Source organism: Plectrocnemia conspersa, unplaced genomic scaffold (assembly GCF_051122295.1).
Source record: "Plectrocnemia conspersa isolate PC_06_02 unplaced genomic scaffold, ASM5112229v1 ptg000013l, whole genome shotgun sequence".
NCBI classification, from domain to species: Eukaryota; Metazoa; Arthropoda; class Insecta; order Trichoptera; family Polycentropodidae; genus Plectrocnemia; species Plectrocnemia conspersa.
In genome coordinates this window covers 20,806,252-20,824,756 of record NW_028277177.1, presented here as the reverse complement: position 1 = coordinate 20,824,756, position 18,505 = coordinate 20,806,252, and the positions used below count along the sequence as shown (strand labels likewise).

General features: G+C 28.2%; 1 protein-coding gene across 1 annotated transcript in view; it reads left to right on the top strand.

The window, feature by feature from the left end:
- The window catches only part of LOC148227546 (orexin/Hypocretin receptor type 1-like), a 155,868-nt gene that overhangs the window by 118,495 nt on the left and 18,868 nt on the right, over positions 1–18,505 (top strand). The window contains exons 3-4 of the mRNA XM_088201612.1: positions 3,219–3,366; positions 12,833–12,974. Coding sequence (XP_088057738.1) covers positions 3,219–3,366; positions 12,833–12,974 — 290 coding nt within the window. The remainder of the gene's footprint in view (positions 1–3,218; positions 3,367–12,832; positions 12,975–18,505) is intronic.

Here is an 18,505-nt window from a genome sequence, read left to right as displayed (position 1 = left end):
ATCGAACGATTGTGCCACTCGCAAAGCTTTCAATCTCGGTGTATTGAATCATTAATGCGGTGCTTTCTCATGCATGTATGCATTAATCCCTCAGTGTTAAAGCATTGCAGGTGTAGTACCACGATATACTCAATACACCATCTCGTGTCATGAGATGTGCACTCCGATGTATCATGTAGTATATCTAAGTATATACGTGCGTCGCCTTGTAGTACATCTAAAATTTCATATCAACGACACGGCGCCAACTTCGATTACACCCTGCTGGGAAGAGAGTGTACGTGATGATGGCAGGGATGTGTGTGGGGAGGTTTCGCGTTAAAATTCAACGAATGTATCCAGACTTGATAAGGGGAATGACGTAATGCAAAGCTGGGGATCGAATCGGTTCTATAGCAGACTTATCAATATCAATATTTCATGATGGCGTTGCTAAAATCTATATTATATATAATTTAATTGAAATTTCCTTCAAATAATAAAATTCATGAATAAAACGTAAAGCGTACGCATATTGGTTTGTTTATATTTATATATTCATACCAAAAAAGGTTATGTATACATTAGACTGCCCTTTATTCTATAAAAATCGGATTTATTTTGTGACGCATTCTAGAAATACACCACTTAGTTATAAAATAAGTCTTTCACAGTTTCAAATTAAACAGACCCTTGGCACAATAAAACACGATATATTTATGTAAAACTACACTCTTTTAAAGATTTTATTCATAGATAATATTTTTTCTGTAACTCTTACTTCTTACATATAGCTACAATATCGACAAGAATTGTTAAATTTTTGTTTGGTTTAATAGATTCAACTCTAAAAACGTTTCCGTAACACACCATTTCTTAGAAAATCTAACATTTTAAAATAGACCAGGAACCCGACAGAAACTTTTTGCTACCCGCAAAAATATAAATAAAAGCATATTCTACTGATACAATAATATTTTATTTTCTAATAATAAAAATACAATAGATATATTTTTATTGAAGCTTTATTTTTTTACTCTCAAAATTCATCAACTCGCCCATTTTAATCTTTAAACACCTGCTCAAACAATGAGATATCAAATTCATATACTAATTAGAAAAATAATGGTTATTTTCCACATATTCTTCCTTAAGCTCAAGTGTTAAAATAAAACTTTTAAAGCTCTTAAAAATAAAGGTCAAGTCATTAATCTTAAATTTCTTCCGAAAAATAAATATTTTTAGTGATGGCCAAGTCTCGTTATTATAAAGCATGAAAATCAATTGGAGATTGAGAGATTTTACAACTCTTTTTATTGACAAATAAGCTGGTAATTTTTTACCAATGACGGTTCATTACTTGTCTGGAAACTCTGTTCATTACTTGTCTAAATATATATTTCGTTGGCTTATGCTTATACCTGAACGGTAAGTTATTAAAATTGTATTTGCCAAGATCAGTGATATATGTGTTATTTATGTTTCTGCGTTTTAAAATTTTGTGGAAGTTAAGTGTCTGTATTTAGCAAAAGTTCTTAATCGTTTATAGACTTCTTTGACGTTAGTAATAGGGTGGGCATTTAAGGCGATTCTTAAACACTTATTTTGCGGAAAGAGCTATAGGATATGCTGAACCATACAATCTGTCAATGCTCAGTGCCTTTCGGCGTGCTCTAGAGTTGCAATCGCATCCCTTACTCTTACCCATTGAGAGAAGAATATGGGACACAATCGCGACTCTCTAGGTCGTGCCCTGTCGCAATCTCGTATAATTCACAGTTGTGAATTAAAATATTTTAGATAATACTCCTTAGCAACGTAAAAAATATTTTTTTATGAATACACACTGCTTCAAAAATACAATGAGTTCGAACCTAACAAAATAATTTAGTACATAAACAAATCAAAAAATATGTTTATACTGGCATCAAGTCTTAAATTGCGAAAATAACATATATACAAAAGTAATCTATTTATACTATGAAGTTTATGTATAAATTTATAACTTCATTAAATTAAATATTTCTATAAAGAAGATTTAAACATTGTTTTTGAACAATGTAATGCGTTGTGCAATATATAATATTATATATACATATTAATTTGAGTGTGTTATGTTTATCTAGGAATTTAATAAGCTACTATTCTAGCTTCAACTTGCGTGTTCAAAATTACATTTAAATAGCACTATCCAGGAAGTTATGCCAAAACAATTATTTTCACGCAAAAGTACTATAATTTAATATTTTATACATGTAAGTAATACAAAATAATAAATCAACTTTAACCTTCGTTATATTGTATGAGAATTAATCAAAATATTATTAAGAAAAAATAATTACTTTATGTATCTTGATTGCAAAATAAAAACTGTGTTGAATAAATTTGTAAAAAAAATATTATACATCGATTGAAGGCTACTTGATTAATTCTAAAGAATTCAGAGCGTTTCAAAGAAATTCGATATTTTCTTCTTGTTTTTTATTATTTCGTTGTGGAATTCATCTTGCATTATTGAAACTTATTTATTATTTTTTCTTGAACTATATTATACATACACTGTAGTAACATGCTCGTATTATGAGAATAATGTTAAATCAAGCGTTAACAGTATGAGAAGAGCAAAGAACTCCCTAGACAACGTGTCAAAGGCATTCGAAATATTAATGCCAATTTCATTATTTACCCACCGCGGAAATATTATGTAAAACATTTAGATAATGTAAACTAAAATGGCATATTTATTTAATATCGAATAAAATGTAGGTACTTAATTGTACAATATGGCATTCTATAAGTACAATAAATGATACAGGCGTTTAAGACGTAAAAAGAGTAATAAAAAAATCGTTAGAATTTTATGTAATAGATGATTATATTTAGTTAAAACTAATTTATTGTTATAATTTTAAGATAAGGTTAAAATTGTCATTTTGTTGCATATAAATATATGATATACTGTCACACTATATTTTAAAATAGGTTATACATATAAGTATTATAACAGTATTTATGAATGTTTCATCCCATATTAAAGCTTTAAGAATTATGTCACTTTATTATAATGATAAAATCTACTGTTTAACTAAATGAGAATTTAAATACTCCTGACCCGTCTGACTAATCTAACTCTCTATTGTGGTTTAATAGCATAAGTTTATGGTCATGTAACTGCTGAATAACGTGGTCGTGTTTCACACATGCTGCTCATTTATTTGATTACCTTTTATTTGTTTCAGTCTGTATCTGTGACGGTGTCCGTTTTAACGCTGACATTCATTTCGGTTGACCGCTGGTATGCCATCTGCTTCCCACTCAAATTCAAGTCGACCACTGGAAGAGCCAAGACTGCTATTATCGTGATATGGCTACTGTCGTTAATTTTCAGTAAGTATTTCTTAATATTTTATAAAACCTTATAAAATTTCAGGTATTTTTAAATTATTTAAAAAATCTAAATAATATTTAGAAATATATTACTTTAGCTGTAACTTATAACAAAGACGGAATAGCGTAGTTCGTAAAGTCTCAGACTAGTAACTCTGAGGTGTTACGGGTTCGAGCCCCAGCAGCGACACTCGAATTTTTATTTATAAAGAACGGCCCCAGCTGCAATAACATCTATTGGTTGTAAATTATATTACACATAATAATTTATGATTATTAATATAGATGTCACCGATTCCCAGATTTTCAGTCTAGTGGTTAATACTTATTTGATTGACTTACTCAGTTGGTATATATTTACCCCGTTGTAACGCATTGTGCTTATGCCTGTCAGGTTACAATGAAATCCTATAAATACTTAAATATTCTTTACGAAGTTACATCAAGCTCTCTGCTACCGGAAAATTAAAATCAGTTGATACATTAGAAACGCGTCTAACTATATCTAGTTATCTTTTTAAATTAAAAACTACTGATATTTAATAAAAATAAATAATGTATCGTACTAGTAAACAAAACTAGTAAAACTGAGACAAAATTCACAGTTTAAACACTAAGGTTTGGCTTAAATGGATACCTTTTAGACGATGTGTATGTAGATAGAAAGCTACAAATCCATATTGAAATACATAAGTTTTAAATAGGTCTCAAGCTTATGGTTGGTTATATAAAAGAGTGACTATTCATGTATTTTAAGTTCTGAGTGGTCAAGCAATAGTTAGGTATATTTAAGTTATTTAAAATTATTATTTGAGAGCAAAAGATACACAATTCTAATAACTAATATTGCGGCGACCGATTGACACGGAACCTTTTTAAAAAATAAAAAAACTTTTTATCACTAATACGTTTCTGAGTGCTTCCAAAAGAACCCTTCCTTTTTTGAGTTTTGAAACGGTTTTGACATTTGCTCGTGGATAATTGAGCAAAACAGAGGGGACAGCATACTTTTATTTTCTTAGCCCGGCGTCAGTGTTTTTCATACCATTGGATTTAGCTGGTTATATTCTAGATTATGTGTTTGATATACAGGTTTTTCCGAACAAATATAATTCATCCCGATATATAATAACAATGCAGGAATCTAAATTTATAAAATAAGTGCTTGTGTATCGAAATGATTTTTTCCTACATAATTATTTAAAGAAATATTTTTAGTTAGGCTAGATTGGGCTACATTATTGTACCGTAATGTTTAAGTTATAACTTAATCATTATGGTATATATGGTACACATACAGTGATTATATCGTAATCTAACCTATTTTTATTAAAAAAATGTTTGTATTAATACATTGCCAAAATTAGATATATATAACTTATAAATTATATATTTGTAAAATTACTTATACATGTACCTAAATTTATAAATTCAGGTATAACATGTGAGCCTAATCTAACATAGCCCACCTTCTTAACTCTCACTTATAATAACAGTAATAAATTTAAGTTTTAAAATCTTCAAAAAATAGTAAAACAATAATCTATATATTGATAAAAATGTTTTGTATCTTAGAAATAAACTAAATTTTATAAGAAAATTTTGTCATAGTTTTTTTATTATATTGTGATAATATTATGACTGTCGTTTTTATTATTGTATCCTTACTTCTTTCTTATAGTGAATTAGAGATAGATTCAACGCTTAAATAAGCTTTTCTCGAAAATACATAAATGTATTTTTAAGTTCTCTGCGCGTTTTTGTCTAGCTTGTTTTTGTCGTTGCGTTCTTTTGACGGCGTGCTTTTGATGGCATAACTCTGCGTTTTTGTCTAGCCACCGTCGTTTCATTATCGAATTAAACCATCTTTAAAATCCATATTTATAATATATGTTTTATGTATCTTTTCAAGAATACTAAAGTCCGCATCTTATAAATAAATAAAATATAATATCTCCCAAGGTCAAACGACAAACCCATGTCTCGAAAATGTACATATGTACATACAGAATACTGTATAGTTTGATAAATAACATATCGAGAGAAAAACAATCTTCATATTTATAATAATAGTACAAAAATATAACTAAAATTTTATGATTTTTTGTCGCATAACACTTTTACTTTTCACAACATATAACAAATCTCATAGTATACTTTTTATTCAATTAATATGTTTTATCGTTTCGAACAATAAACGTAATCAAATGAGACGTGATTTATTTTAGTAAGATCAAACGAAAGCTCCATTCAATTTCTTTGACTAACAAGAGTTATAAATTTTTATTTGAATAAATTTTGTTTGACATTCGAGTGATCAATCACAATGTAAACTCCATTTTAAAACGTTGATTTAAACAGTTTCGCAGACGTAATTTCTCTGTATTTATGAGTTTAAAATAAATTTAAATACATGTTTTTTCAATACGAGGTATACTTCGAACAAAATTATTATTAGAAGCGGCCGGTCAAAAGAGCGTGCGTCTAATGAGCGCCGTCATATGAGCGCTGCTTTTTAAGAGCGTTTACCAAAGTAGCGCTGTAACAAAATAGCGTACTTCAAATTCGCAGTCATATGAGCGCTTGACAAAAGAGAGCACGTCATAAGAGCGCAAAAATATTTGGATAAAGTTAAGTAATGCATATTTTAGGAATTAGGTATACAAAATATATGTAAATTGTGAGAAATTTACAAAGAATAAAAATTCACGAGATATAGGCGGTAAAATTAGTATTTTCTCTTTCTTACAAAAGTCAGCAATAACCGCATCATATAATATAATGTCTTTCTTTAATTTGTCTAAAAGTTTTTTTCGATTTATATTAATGCAAGAGCTGACAATATATTCTCAGTTTTTAAGAAATAATTAAATGTACAAGATTTAAAATTGGTAGAAATAGTCTTAGCATGAACGTGTCTAAAGCTGATGTTGAACCTTCGTTCAGGTCGTTGAATCGCATAAAATACATATGATAAATTTGATTTCCTATGATGTACTAAATACCCTTGCTGCACTATCAATCCAGAAAGTGTATTAAATAAATCAAATTAAAAATTATATTAAAAAAATTGTAGAATTTACAATTTTAAAAGGGGACCATATATAAACTTGTTTAAGAAACAATATTTTTATTAGCTTACAAATAATAATAATAAACTATTATGCTATTCTCTCTTAGTAAAATGATTAGTGTTTTCATAAATCGATATATTACTCTATAGTTTCGGGTCTCTAAGTATCTGGACAGTAAATAAATCTCTTGGTGCAGAGGTATTATATTAGGTAAACAATATTTACTTGGCGCACCATACCAATTAATTGTCATAATATTTAAGATTATAATAAGATTCGTATTCATTATTTGCATCAAATATTGGCATAATCCATCTTCTTTTAAGTGGTTAGATATCAATCCTACTACTATTACTGTCACAGTAATATCAAATTCATCGTCACTTCCTTAAATATCCATTATTATATCGTCATTCGTAATTATATGGATAATTTCTAAAAATAAATCAATATATGTATTCTGTTTTACATAACTTAGTAATTTACTAGCTCGAAAAGACTAATATTATTATTTGAGTTGCCGCTAAAAATGTCGATACCCAGGTCGATAGTTGTCAATCGGTGATTTTAAGAAAGAGCGAAATAGCGAGCTCTGCTTGCATCTCGCTCTTACTAAATTTTATAATCGTTTTTATTTCATAACAGACACACAATATTAAGTAACAATTATGCACAATTAAAGCATATAATCCCGTTTCATCCCATATCATAAAAATATAGACACGCTTTGAAGGAAAAAATCAGTTTAAGAGCGATACATAATTGACTCTGTAAAACTGTCAAGTATTGCGGTCTTAACACTAAATTGAACGTCCATGTTCCGATGAAAAATTTTACAATAAACTTACACTCGTAAATTTAAGATTATTCACTTATTTGCATAAGTTAAAAATTCAATATTACTAAAATGTGTTTACCACAACTCTTTTTACCATTAATAAATTGAAATTGGCAAAATTAGCTCCAACACAAAGCCAATAAATGCATTTCAAGTTTTGAGTGCAACGCTTGGAATACACTCGGATGTCGACCAATTGTCGACTTACTAGCACAAAGGGTTAACTATATTCGAAAGACATTACCTTGTCTAGAATTGTAAATATCACTCCTTCCCGCCGCGCCCCCCGCGCCCCCCGCGAGGACCGCGAGGCCCGCGCTAGAAGGGACGCCGTGGAAAAATACTGGTGCAACGCCTTGCATACACAAAGCTTAGCTATAAACACTAATTTCAATTATACACTGCTTAATTCTAATACATACACTAAATTACACTATCACTTTATAATTAAAAACATCGAAAGGGATATTATTATAAACGAAAACACTTATTCGACAAAAATGTAACGAACAGTACGCGACCGATGACGCATAGCTACTGATTTTTTTTTTTAAATGCATAAACAAGTTCAAAGAGTTCAAGGTTATGCAACCATAAGGATTAAAATGTCGTGCATCTCAGATTACAAAAAAAATATTATTTAACAAAGGTTGACAATTTGTCTATTTTTAAAATATTTATCTCTAATTCGAATTATTTTAATGCAAGTTGTTTGTTTATTTTTAAAATATCTATCTCTCGTTCGATTTATTTTAATGCGAGAGTGACACGAAGGTCACTTTTGTTGTTGACTTGTTGACCTTCTAAAAGTATAATGTCTATGATTTCAAGTTTTATATTATTCAAATCTAATTTATATGTGCCAAATTTACGACATTTTTAAATGACGTTCTTCTGTTGAAAATAGTGAAAAAAATATATATTTTTATTACATATTGATAATATGGGATTATATAATATATTGTCTTTCTTTAATTTGTCGAAAAATTTTTTTCGATTGATATTAATGCAAGAGCCGACAATCTTTTCTCACTTTGACTATTTCCATTGAATGTTTTAATTCTTTTCACTGTCGAAAATAATCTTTCTACAGAAGCATTTGTCGCCGGTATGGTAAAAATTAATTTTATTAAATTTAATACTTCCGTTAATGGCGGCCGGTCAAAAGAGCGTGCGTCAAATGAGCGCCGTCATATGAGCTCTGCATTATACGCTCACCAAAGTAGCGTACGTCATATGAGCGTTTGAAAAAAGAGAGCACGTCATAAGAGCGCAAACATATAAATAAGACGTAAAAATACCCACATAAGTACGTAATAATTAATAAATAATAATGTTTGCATTGGCTAATCATTTTAATCGTCATTACGCTCCGACACATAAAACACTTATTTTACCGCCTATACCTTGTGAATTTTTATTCTTTGTAAATTTCTCACAATTTACTTATATAATATTTTTTATACCTAATTCCTAAGATATTCATTATTTGATTAACTCTAAGTATTTTTGCGCTCTTATGACGCGCTCTTTTTTGACAAGCGCTCTTATGACTGTCTGCGCATTTGACGTACGCTATTTTGTTACAGCGCTACTTTGTAAACGCTCTTATGTAGCAGCGCTCTTTTGACGCACGCTTATTTGTCCGCGCTCATTTATGACGTTGCCATTATTAACACATATGTTAATGTTACATATTATCGGTATCTAAAATCATGTTACATGTACAAACAACACAATTGGCTCTTTTGTCTTTTGCCATTACTTGAAATAGTAGTATCAAAGTCGTTTTACCATTCGGTGGACAAATTGATCCGTGATTCGAATTTCTGATTAACAATGGCGAGAAATTGTGGAAATATACAGAGTTTAGTAGATAGATAAATGTTATTAAAATGCTTCGCAAAATTACAATAATACACAGTCGATGCAACTTGAATTAAATGTTTATTACATTAAAAATATGTTTAAATCTATGTTGTTATATAATATGTTTTGCTATATGCAATATCATTTTTGCGTGAATAAAAACTATTTATTAATATATTAGGATAAATAATACATTTTAAACTTTTTTCTAATTAGATGTTAAGTTTTAAAGTAGAATTAAATATAGATTTAATATTAGAAATAAAGACAATTGAAGGATTTTTAGGTATAAGAAAACGAGTACGGCCATGGGAATAATGTACGGAGGTGTGAATTTATATAATAATATTAATATGAAAATATAGCGGGTTTTCTAAATTGTACGTTACTATCTACATAATCTTATGTTTGTACACCTCTAAAAATACATTTTTAAACACAGTATCGTCATTTAATGTAGTGCTAATAAACTTAGATAATATTTTATGTACAAATTATCTATTTTCTCTCGTTTTGAAGTATCTATTTACGTTTTAAAACGACCCAATATTCGCTGATTTGCATCCATAAAAATCTCATAAAACCCCGCGGTTAAATTTCGCTCGTAAACTATATTGAACCAAACGTCTCAGATGCGATGTTTATTACCTCATACAAATCAACCTTTTTAAACAAAGAGGCTGACAACGACTCGGTAATAGAGTCGCTCTTTGCCAAAAGTACAGGGCATTTGTCTTTAGAGGTGAAATTGCCCTCCGCAACATAACAACCCCATATCTGCGACTCCATCTGAAAGTTGGAAATTGTCTTTGTGCCGATTTCGTGAAATTTAGCTGAACGTCTTCGAATAAAATTCCAATCGTTATCGTACAATCTCTTCACCTTTTCAAGTCTTATTCCGCGCGGACAACCGTTACTTTTAGAAACTTTTAAACACATAGAACCTCGCACGTGTGTCTCACGAGTATAAGCTTCTAAAATTGCAAAAGAATTTCCAATAATAAAAATCCATCTGATATAAAACGCTTGATTTCACTCAAGAAACGTAACATCTTATAAGTTTAATATTAAATTATTTCGAAATCCGAATAAATATAATAAAAATCAAATATATATATGTAAAGTCAGATTTTTACAAACGCGTTTTCCATTTTATATTACAAGCTTTTTTCTAATGTATGTATATTTATTTCGTATATATTTTCGGCAATTTCAATCTTTAAATAAAGAGAACATTTGGTCACTTGATTAAACATTACTTTCTGTAATTTGTTTTCCATAACGCTCGTTTTAAATTTCGATTTTAATCTTATTGTTATTAGGTCTATTGTCAAAACGCGTTGAAATTTGTTTTCATAAGTTTGAAATTGTCGTTTTAATGACATTGGCATTAACGGCACATTTAAGTAGACCTCAAACATTTAGAATTAAGTAATAACTCGACTTGACAGTGATGTAAGAAAAATTATTTTGCATAAAATTCATAAGGCAAAGTACTTTTTCATTCCTTTCGATTGTACTACAGAGTGCTCACAGTGCTCAAATTATAATATATGTTAAAACAAGAAAATGCTTTTTGTTTTATCGAGGAAAGATTTATTCATGTTATATAATCAAAAACATTACACTGGAGAGGGGCTGGCACAAATATTTTTTTACAATTTTTAGGCTGATAACTTTTTTATTGTATATTTCAGACCTCAGTGTTATGACAATGGCGTGAATACGGCTAGGAAATATAAATGAGTGCAATCTCGAATAATTGAATATGCTACGCGAATAACGTTGTAAGCCTTAAATACGCAGTCAACTTTACAGAAGATGAAAAATTTACAGATTTACATACGTTCATTTTTGGATTTTTATAATATTAAATTTTACAATTTTTCCATCTGAAAGTTTTTTTATACCTAACTGTATTTATATAACACGATATTGGATTTTGACAAGAATGAACATTTTTAATTGTGTAATAATGTAAGTTATGATGATTGTACGTTGTTCCACTGTACTACAACAAGAACTTATGGATCATTTATTATATTATATAAATTTAAAATTAAATATAAAATTTGTCTTTTAAAAAGATTTGACAAAAAATATTTAGAAACGTAATTTTTTTAGAAAACAAAGAATTATAATTATCCATTAAATTCGTTATCAAATATACGAGAAACTCAAACGGACCAGAATTTTTCAGTGTATAGTTAGTGCAAAAAAATTGTTAAATAGAATTTTTTTTAAAATGATCCATTTAGAAATCCTTCAAATAACATTACGATTTAATTTGATGTAAAACTATAAACATATAGAAACAGCATAAAAAATTATTTTAACTATTTTATTAAGAATTCCAATAACCGCCATTTCAGCTAAAAAATCAGTTAACGTAAACTGGTATAAAACTATTTAAATATTTAATATCTCATGCTAGGCAGAGCAATTTTTGTATACTTCTGATTGAAAATAAAGTAATACAAATATTAGATAAAGCCATAATTATAGACTATTTTTCTTTCCTGAATTTTTTCCACAGGTGGTTGTCAATATAAAAAAAATTATTACTAAGGTAATATTATTTCCAGAGTAAAAATAATAAAATACAATTTTGTAGAGAACAGTGGTTTTGTTGTTTCTAGTGATAAACAAGTCGTAATAATTTAAAAAAATTCTAGCAATCTACCCTTTTTATTATTTAATTACAAAAATCTAAATCAATATATTTATCAGAAGCTTAATATTTAAATTTAATTAATTTATGCTTGGCGATTTAGTTTTATTGACACAAAAACTAACGAAAATAATAAGTTCATATGTAGATTTTTTTTTTATATATATAATATAACGAAACGTTTATCAGTTATATTTTCTTAGGGGAGATCAAAACTGAGGCTTTTCCCCGGGGGCAGCATTTTCTTCTGAGCATTAGATAGATATTAATATTTAACAATATTAAAATAACAAGACCTTCGAGGTTCAAATGTACCCGAAATGGGGATGAAAAGCTAAATGTTTTAAATGTGTAAAATTCTCCTGTTTTTAATTATATTTTAATTACATACGTGTACATAATTAAATACATAAATGTATATATCATAAGGATACGTATTTAATCTTATTTTATCATATTAATTTATAATTAAAAATAATTAAAGTATAAAGGCTTATTGAGAGAAAAATAATGTATAATATAAAACGAACCACATCTACATACCTATGAATATTTATCTCATTTTAATAATTATTTTTAAATCAATAATTTGTAAAATCATGTATGTGTTATATCTATAAATGACCTTTTTGTATATTTCTCTATTTTCTCTATTTTTTTCCAAACTGTGACATAATTGTTATATATTAATATTTCCAAACGTCAGATAAGTACGAAATAATGAAACAGAGCGTTTTAATTAAATTATAAATGTGTAATTTTTTTGTATGTCAATTTCCGGTATACAAAGATACCAAAATAATTTTGCTAATTATGCTTACGACATATTTAAATTATATTACTTCCAAAACAATTATTTTTACGTTCAAGGAGCTGAGTAAAAAAAATATTCTTTAACAGTATTTTTAATTAATTTCAAGAGAATAGCGGTATGCGGATAATTAACTCTTTTTAATTTTCACAAACCATTTCTTAAACCAGATATTAACACATTATTTATAATTTTTGTTTCAGATGTACCAGAATACTTGGTACTTCAGACGAAAAAGAGCTCGATAGTCAGATTCGACTTGGACTTCTTTACGCAATGCGCGCCGACTTGGACCAATGACTCCGATCTCAAATGGCACATCATCAAAGTTGTCTTCTTGTATTCGTGAGTCTATTTATTTACTAAAGTGGACTGGTAAAAAAGTTCTCGAACTTTAATTATATATTATTTGCTATTATTTACAACTTAGTATCGCCTTTAAAGTAGAGAATGTTTAAATTGAATTTAGTTAAATATAATTTCATTTAAATTAGCAAAGAGCAAAATACATCAAATTAATCAAAGAGCTGTAATTACTGTTCTGATTATATTTTAAGTCATGTGCATTATTAATCGTCTATAACGATAAGTTACACGTACTATAATATAATAGATTGAAATAAAAAAATTAAAAATGGCGCATCATTTTACATACTAATGAGTTTGTCAAAATGATATAACTATGCGTCACGTTTAGCCGTAAACGAAATTTTTAATAGCGATTTTTACATTAAAGATATTTTTTCCATTAAAAATACAAGCTTGCGACATTTAAAATTCAGCTTATATTTTATAAGAATTTGGCTCTTAAATGTCGTTTTTTCGCATATATAACGATTTTTTTTATCCAGTAAGACATGCTTATCAACAAAAAACAACTAAAAAAAACAATTTTTTTTAGTTGCAAGAAATAGATTATGTACAACAGCGATAAAATATTTTAAAGCACCACTAGAAAAATAATTACTAATGTTTTTAGGGATTTTTTAGTATAATATATATTTATAAAAGGCAAACTTCTATGTCAATTTATATTTTTTTAAATAGAATATAAATTAACGAAAGCTATTCTTACTACTTATTCATGATAATATAATATATAGTCGTGCCTCTAATACGTTCCACAAATTAGTCCGTGGTTATTAAACGTAATTTTTCATAATATCATTTGAGAAATAAATTAATTAGAAATAACCCCTTATAAAAAGGTTAGCATTTACAGTAGTTTAATAGTAATGAAACTAAAATTTTCCTGAAAAAAAAACAAAAAATCTCAGAAAATTATTTTTTTTTTAATTAAATTGACACAAATATTTTTAAATAATTTACAACTACTGTAATTTTATTATTATTTTTAATTAAGTGAAGAGATTGGGATTTCCGGTTACCACTTCAAAAACATTGTTTGACGGTATAAGTTTTATGACCGACTCTAAGAATTACGATTCGCAAACATTTTGTTTCCACGCATTTGCATTTGCAAGTTAACAAAAAATTACGAGTGCAAGGATTATTGACTGTCTTTGGAAGTATTCGTTTGCCGGAAAATATAACAAAAATCAATACTTTCGTGTAAATGCCATATAAATCACACGATAAGTTGTCATTTTTCACAAAATTCTGAATAAAATATCAAACGATAAAAAGTGATCAATAAAAAGGAATGCATTAAATATTTTAGCTAAAATCATGAAAAACTCACAAGAATAATAAATTTGTTATATTATATAATCGTATGTTTTGGTAAATGTTTTTCTATTCTTTGCGTATGTTTATAATTTAGTTATTAACTTTAATATGATTTACAACAATATACGTATATTAACTAATTTTTTTTAAATGAAATCAGTAAAAAGATTTTTCATATACAAAAATGTATCACAATTGTCTGAATTTCACGAAACTTCTCAAAAACTTCCTAAAAAAATTCTTAGAAAAATTATTAGTGACTTATATGATATTTTGCGCTTTCAAACTTACCATTCTCTATGACAGTAAATGCTAGTTTTTCCCTTTAATTTTATGAATCACCTCATGCTTTTTAACTTTAAGGAAAGCTTTTCTTTAAAGTGTATATATAATATATATGTGCTTGCCTTTTAGTCAGATGACTTCTTTACTTATTCTTATTTTGGTGGATTCACAGTAGAAACGCTTTTTTGTTGATTTTTTAACTGATGTAGATTCTCAGGTTACTTAATATGTTTACACCCTCATTATTCTTGATCATATTCTTATTTTTTCAACATGACCCAATGGTAATTTTTTTGACTTTATGTTCAAAATATTAAGATAATCAATTACCTAAGTTCCATATTCATAGTTGGTAATGATGTTTTTATTCTAAAACTATTCAAGCCATTTTATATTTAAACAGATCACTTCATTAATTGTAATTTTTATTACTACAATATTTTTTTTATTCTTCCGTTAAAACCTGAGCCCAATGCGTTACAACAGGGTAAATCTGAACCAACTGGGTATGTTAATCAGATATAATGAATATCTACAAATAAGCATTAACCACCAGATTAAAAGTCTAGGAATCACCAACATCGATATTATTAGTTATAAATTAATACAATTAATTTAATTTAATATAAACAAATGTAACAGCGGATAGAGTAAATTTTGAATAATAGTGCATGTATTTATAAACAAAAATTTGAGAGCCGCTGTTGGGGCTCACACCCGCCACATTAGAGTCACTAGTCTGAGAAGTTACGAGCTGCGCTATTCCGTTCCTATAATATACTATTACAATATATGTAATACACGAAAATAAGAAAGCACAAGTTAACATTGATAAAATCGCTACTGAAAGCATGAGTTACGGAGTACATTGTTCAGGGGCACAGGCCTTCGGTGCCGCGGTATGGGGGCTGTTAAGGCGAGATGGTTCTTGTGTTATTTTATGAGAACAATGTGCTGCAGATTCTTGTCTGACCCTTTTAGATGCGACTTATTTCATCTCAGAAAACTTTGATGAGGGGGTTTTCTTCAAATTTTTTTTATTTGGTAGCCGAATTACCGCAAAAGCTTGGCAAATGGCTAAAATGTATTTAATGAGGGGCTCAAAAAGCCAAGGGTTAAATAAACTTCAGCGTTTTTAAAAAAAGCTTTAATCATGCTTTATTATCTTTCTCAAAAATCAGTTTTAATGTGATTTCGAGAAATGTTTCAAAATTTACTTTCCAAGAAACGTCGTTTATTTTGCTTAGTGAACGGTCGCCAAAATGTTTTTCTTGTTTCGAATAATTATATTTTTAGTGTTTAAAGTACGGTAATATCTCATTTAATATTAATAAAAAAATTATCAAGGCTCCACTGTATTGTGTTTAAACTTTAGAAATAACTTGCAACTTAACTAAGAATATAAAAATCGTTAAAATAATATTATTTTTAAAAGAGTACTGATTTTTTATGTGTTTTATTCTAAGCAATTCAGTTAATTCACTAGCATTTTAACCTTCCTTCGTAATGGTTTTCAACGCCCTTTCCACTCTTTAAATAGTATTGATAAGCGTTTTTCGTGATAACAGGTACTCTCTACTTTCCGATTTTCTCTTGATGCTTCAATCGTGTGGAATATACGTACTTTAAATGTAAATTCTTAGAAATAAATATGCTATGGTAAACTAATAAAGAAGTTACAAGTACAATTTCCTTAGTTTTGTTGCAAAAGTTACGTATTGGAGGGGATTCGTTTGCGGAAGAACCTAATTATTAACACGTCCACAGTTCAAAACTTTTCCTGGAATTTAAACACTTCCAGATAGCACCGTTATTTATTATTTATTAAATAACGCAGTTTGAAAGGGGCTGAACTGATAATCTAAAGCCGTGGATTCAATTTTTGCGGCAGGAACTATACATACATAATACATTTGTTGAATAGTATTTAAGAAAAGCCATCATACTATACATATGTTTTCCGATTTATACATGTAAATTTACGTATTCAATATTTTATTAAAACACATGCAAAGGTCTCACTGATAAGATTAATCAGTTATACGTACTATTTAAAATTGATTTTTTATTTAATGGAACATTATATGTTTATTAAACTTTGTCAAAATATTGATTTAAAACAGTGAGAGCCACTGGTGTGAACCATGTAATCACAATAAAATGACTCGGTTAACCGTTGCCAGTCAACACCACATATCCAATATCGTTGTAACTTTTACAATTTTCAAAGTTCGTGAACTTTCTGATCAGCCTATTTACACTACAACATTTATAAATGTGCTCCCGTAATAATAATAAATTGATATTTATATTCACTATGTACGAGATCGCGTTGAATAATTGCTACCGAAGAATTTCGACCTCACCGAACTAATTTCCTGCGGAACTTTATCCCTTTCAGCGGTTACGACGTTAAAAAATCATTTCTTTGCCCTTGCGTGATCTTTTGGCGGTGTAAAATGGTAAATCGTAAAGAAAAATGGTAAGGGTTTGAACTAGGGTGCTTTTTTCTGTCTATTTAACGACGTCGTTATAATTTAAAGACCATTGTATTACCTGTTAATATGTCCGACCCTTCTTTTCGGTAAATATATTTGTTTGTTTGCCACTTAATTAAGAGAAAATGTTGTTCATTATTTCGTAAATTATGATTCTCAAAGCTCAGCTTTACTGGAAATAATTGTAAAAATAAGCATAAAAACGACTTAATTGGTTTATCAAAGAGAACTAGTCTTGCTTTAAACCACACCTTTGCAAATGAAACTTTGAAAGCTTAAGGAACTTAAAACTTTTTATTTTCACCGCCGCACTAATCAGACACCTTAATATAAGAGGATTTATTTAGCGTCAATATACTTTTAGCTCTATTAAAAACGTACGATTTATATGGATAAACATTTTTATTTTATGTTGATATTTATTAAAATTTTATATTTCCTATCAATTGTATGGTATTGCTCTACCTCGCAGCTTATAAATATAATACACATATTATTGTATTATATAAATGTTTTATTGACTAATATTGATTTATTTGTAAAGCGCCCAATAAAACTATGAGTAGTTACGCCTTAAAATCTTAAAATTTAATTAAATCTTTACAATAATTATACACAAATTTTACTTTTGTTTGTTCATTTTTGTATTCATAATAATAATATGATGCTAACAAAAAGCTTTATTGGAACGTTTTCTATTTTTATGGCATTCCTAGAATAAGCTTCTCTGGACTCAAAAGGTGTCATCTGTGTCGATTCAAAGTTGTAAACTCACGTTTAGTGTGAAGTGATTTCTTATGTCAGCGTTACAGCTTACATGGTATTGTGAAAATAAGATTAACGATCCTCCCTTCTTACCTTCTGGATCAATCTTAAGTTATCAAAATTAAAACTTAAAAGTATATTTAAATATTTTAAATATATTATTAGATTTTCTAGTTTCAATGAGGTATCTTTATGTTTGATAGATTTAACGTTTATTAAGAAATATAAATATTACAAGAGTAGCTAAATATAATTAAATGGGAACGGATAAGGAAATATTGATCGGTGTAGGTTTAGAATGTATTATCCCTAGGATAATCCAAAGATGTAAAAATTTAGTCGGTTATTCATTGGAAATGGAGAAATATGATTGTGCTTTAAGAAAAAAATTCAATTGTACATTTTTTTCATGATGTGATTTTATAAAAATTCCTAATAAATAAATATGTTCTTTATTTTCTTTAAGTAACTGAATATATTACAATTTCTCAATATTGTATTACATATTATGGTTAAAACATAAATACAATCATAAACAGTACACATGAAAAGAGATTTGTAATAAAGTTTGCTATTAAGGTTGTCACGTAATGTCAGAATAAATCTTAATATAGAACTCAAAACCACGTCTGATTTGAA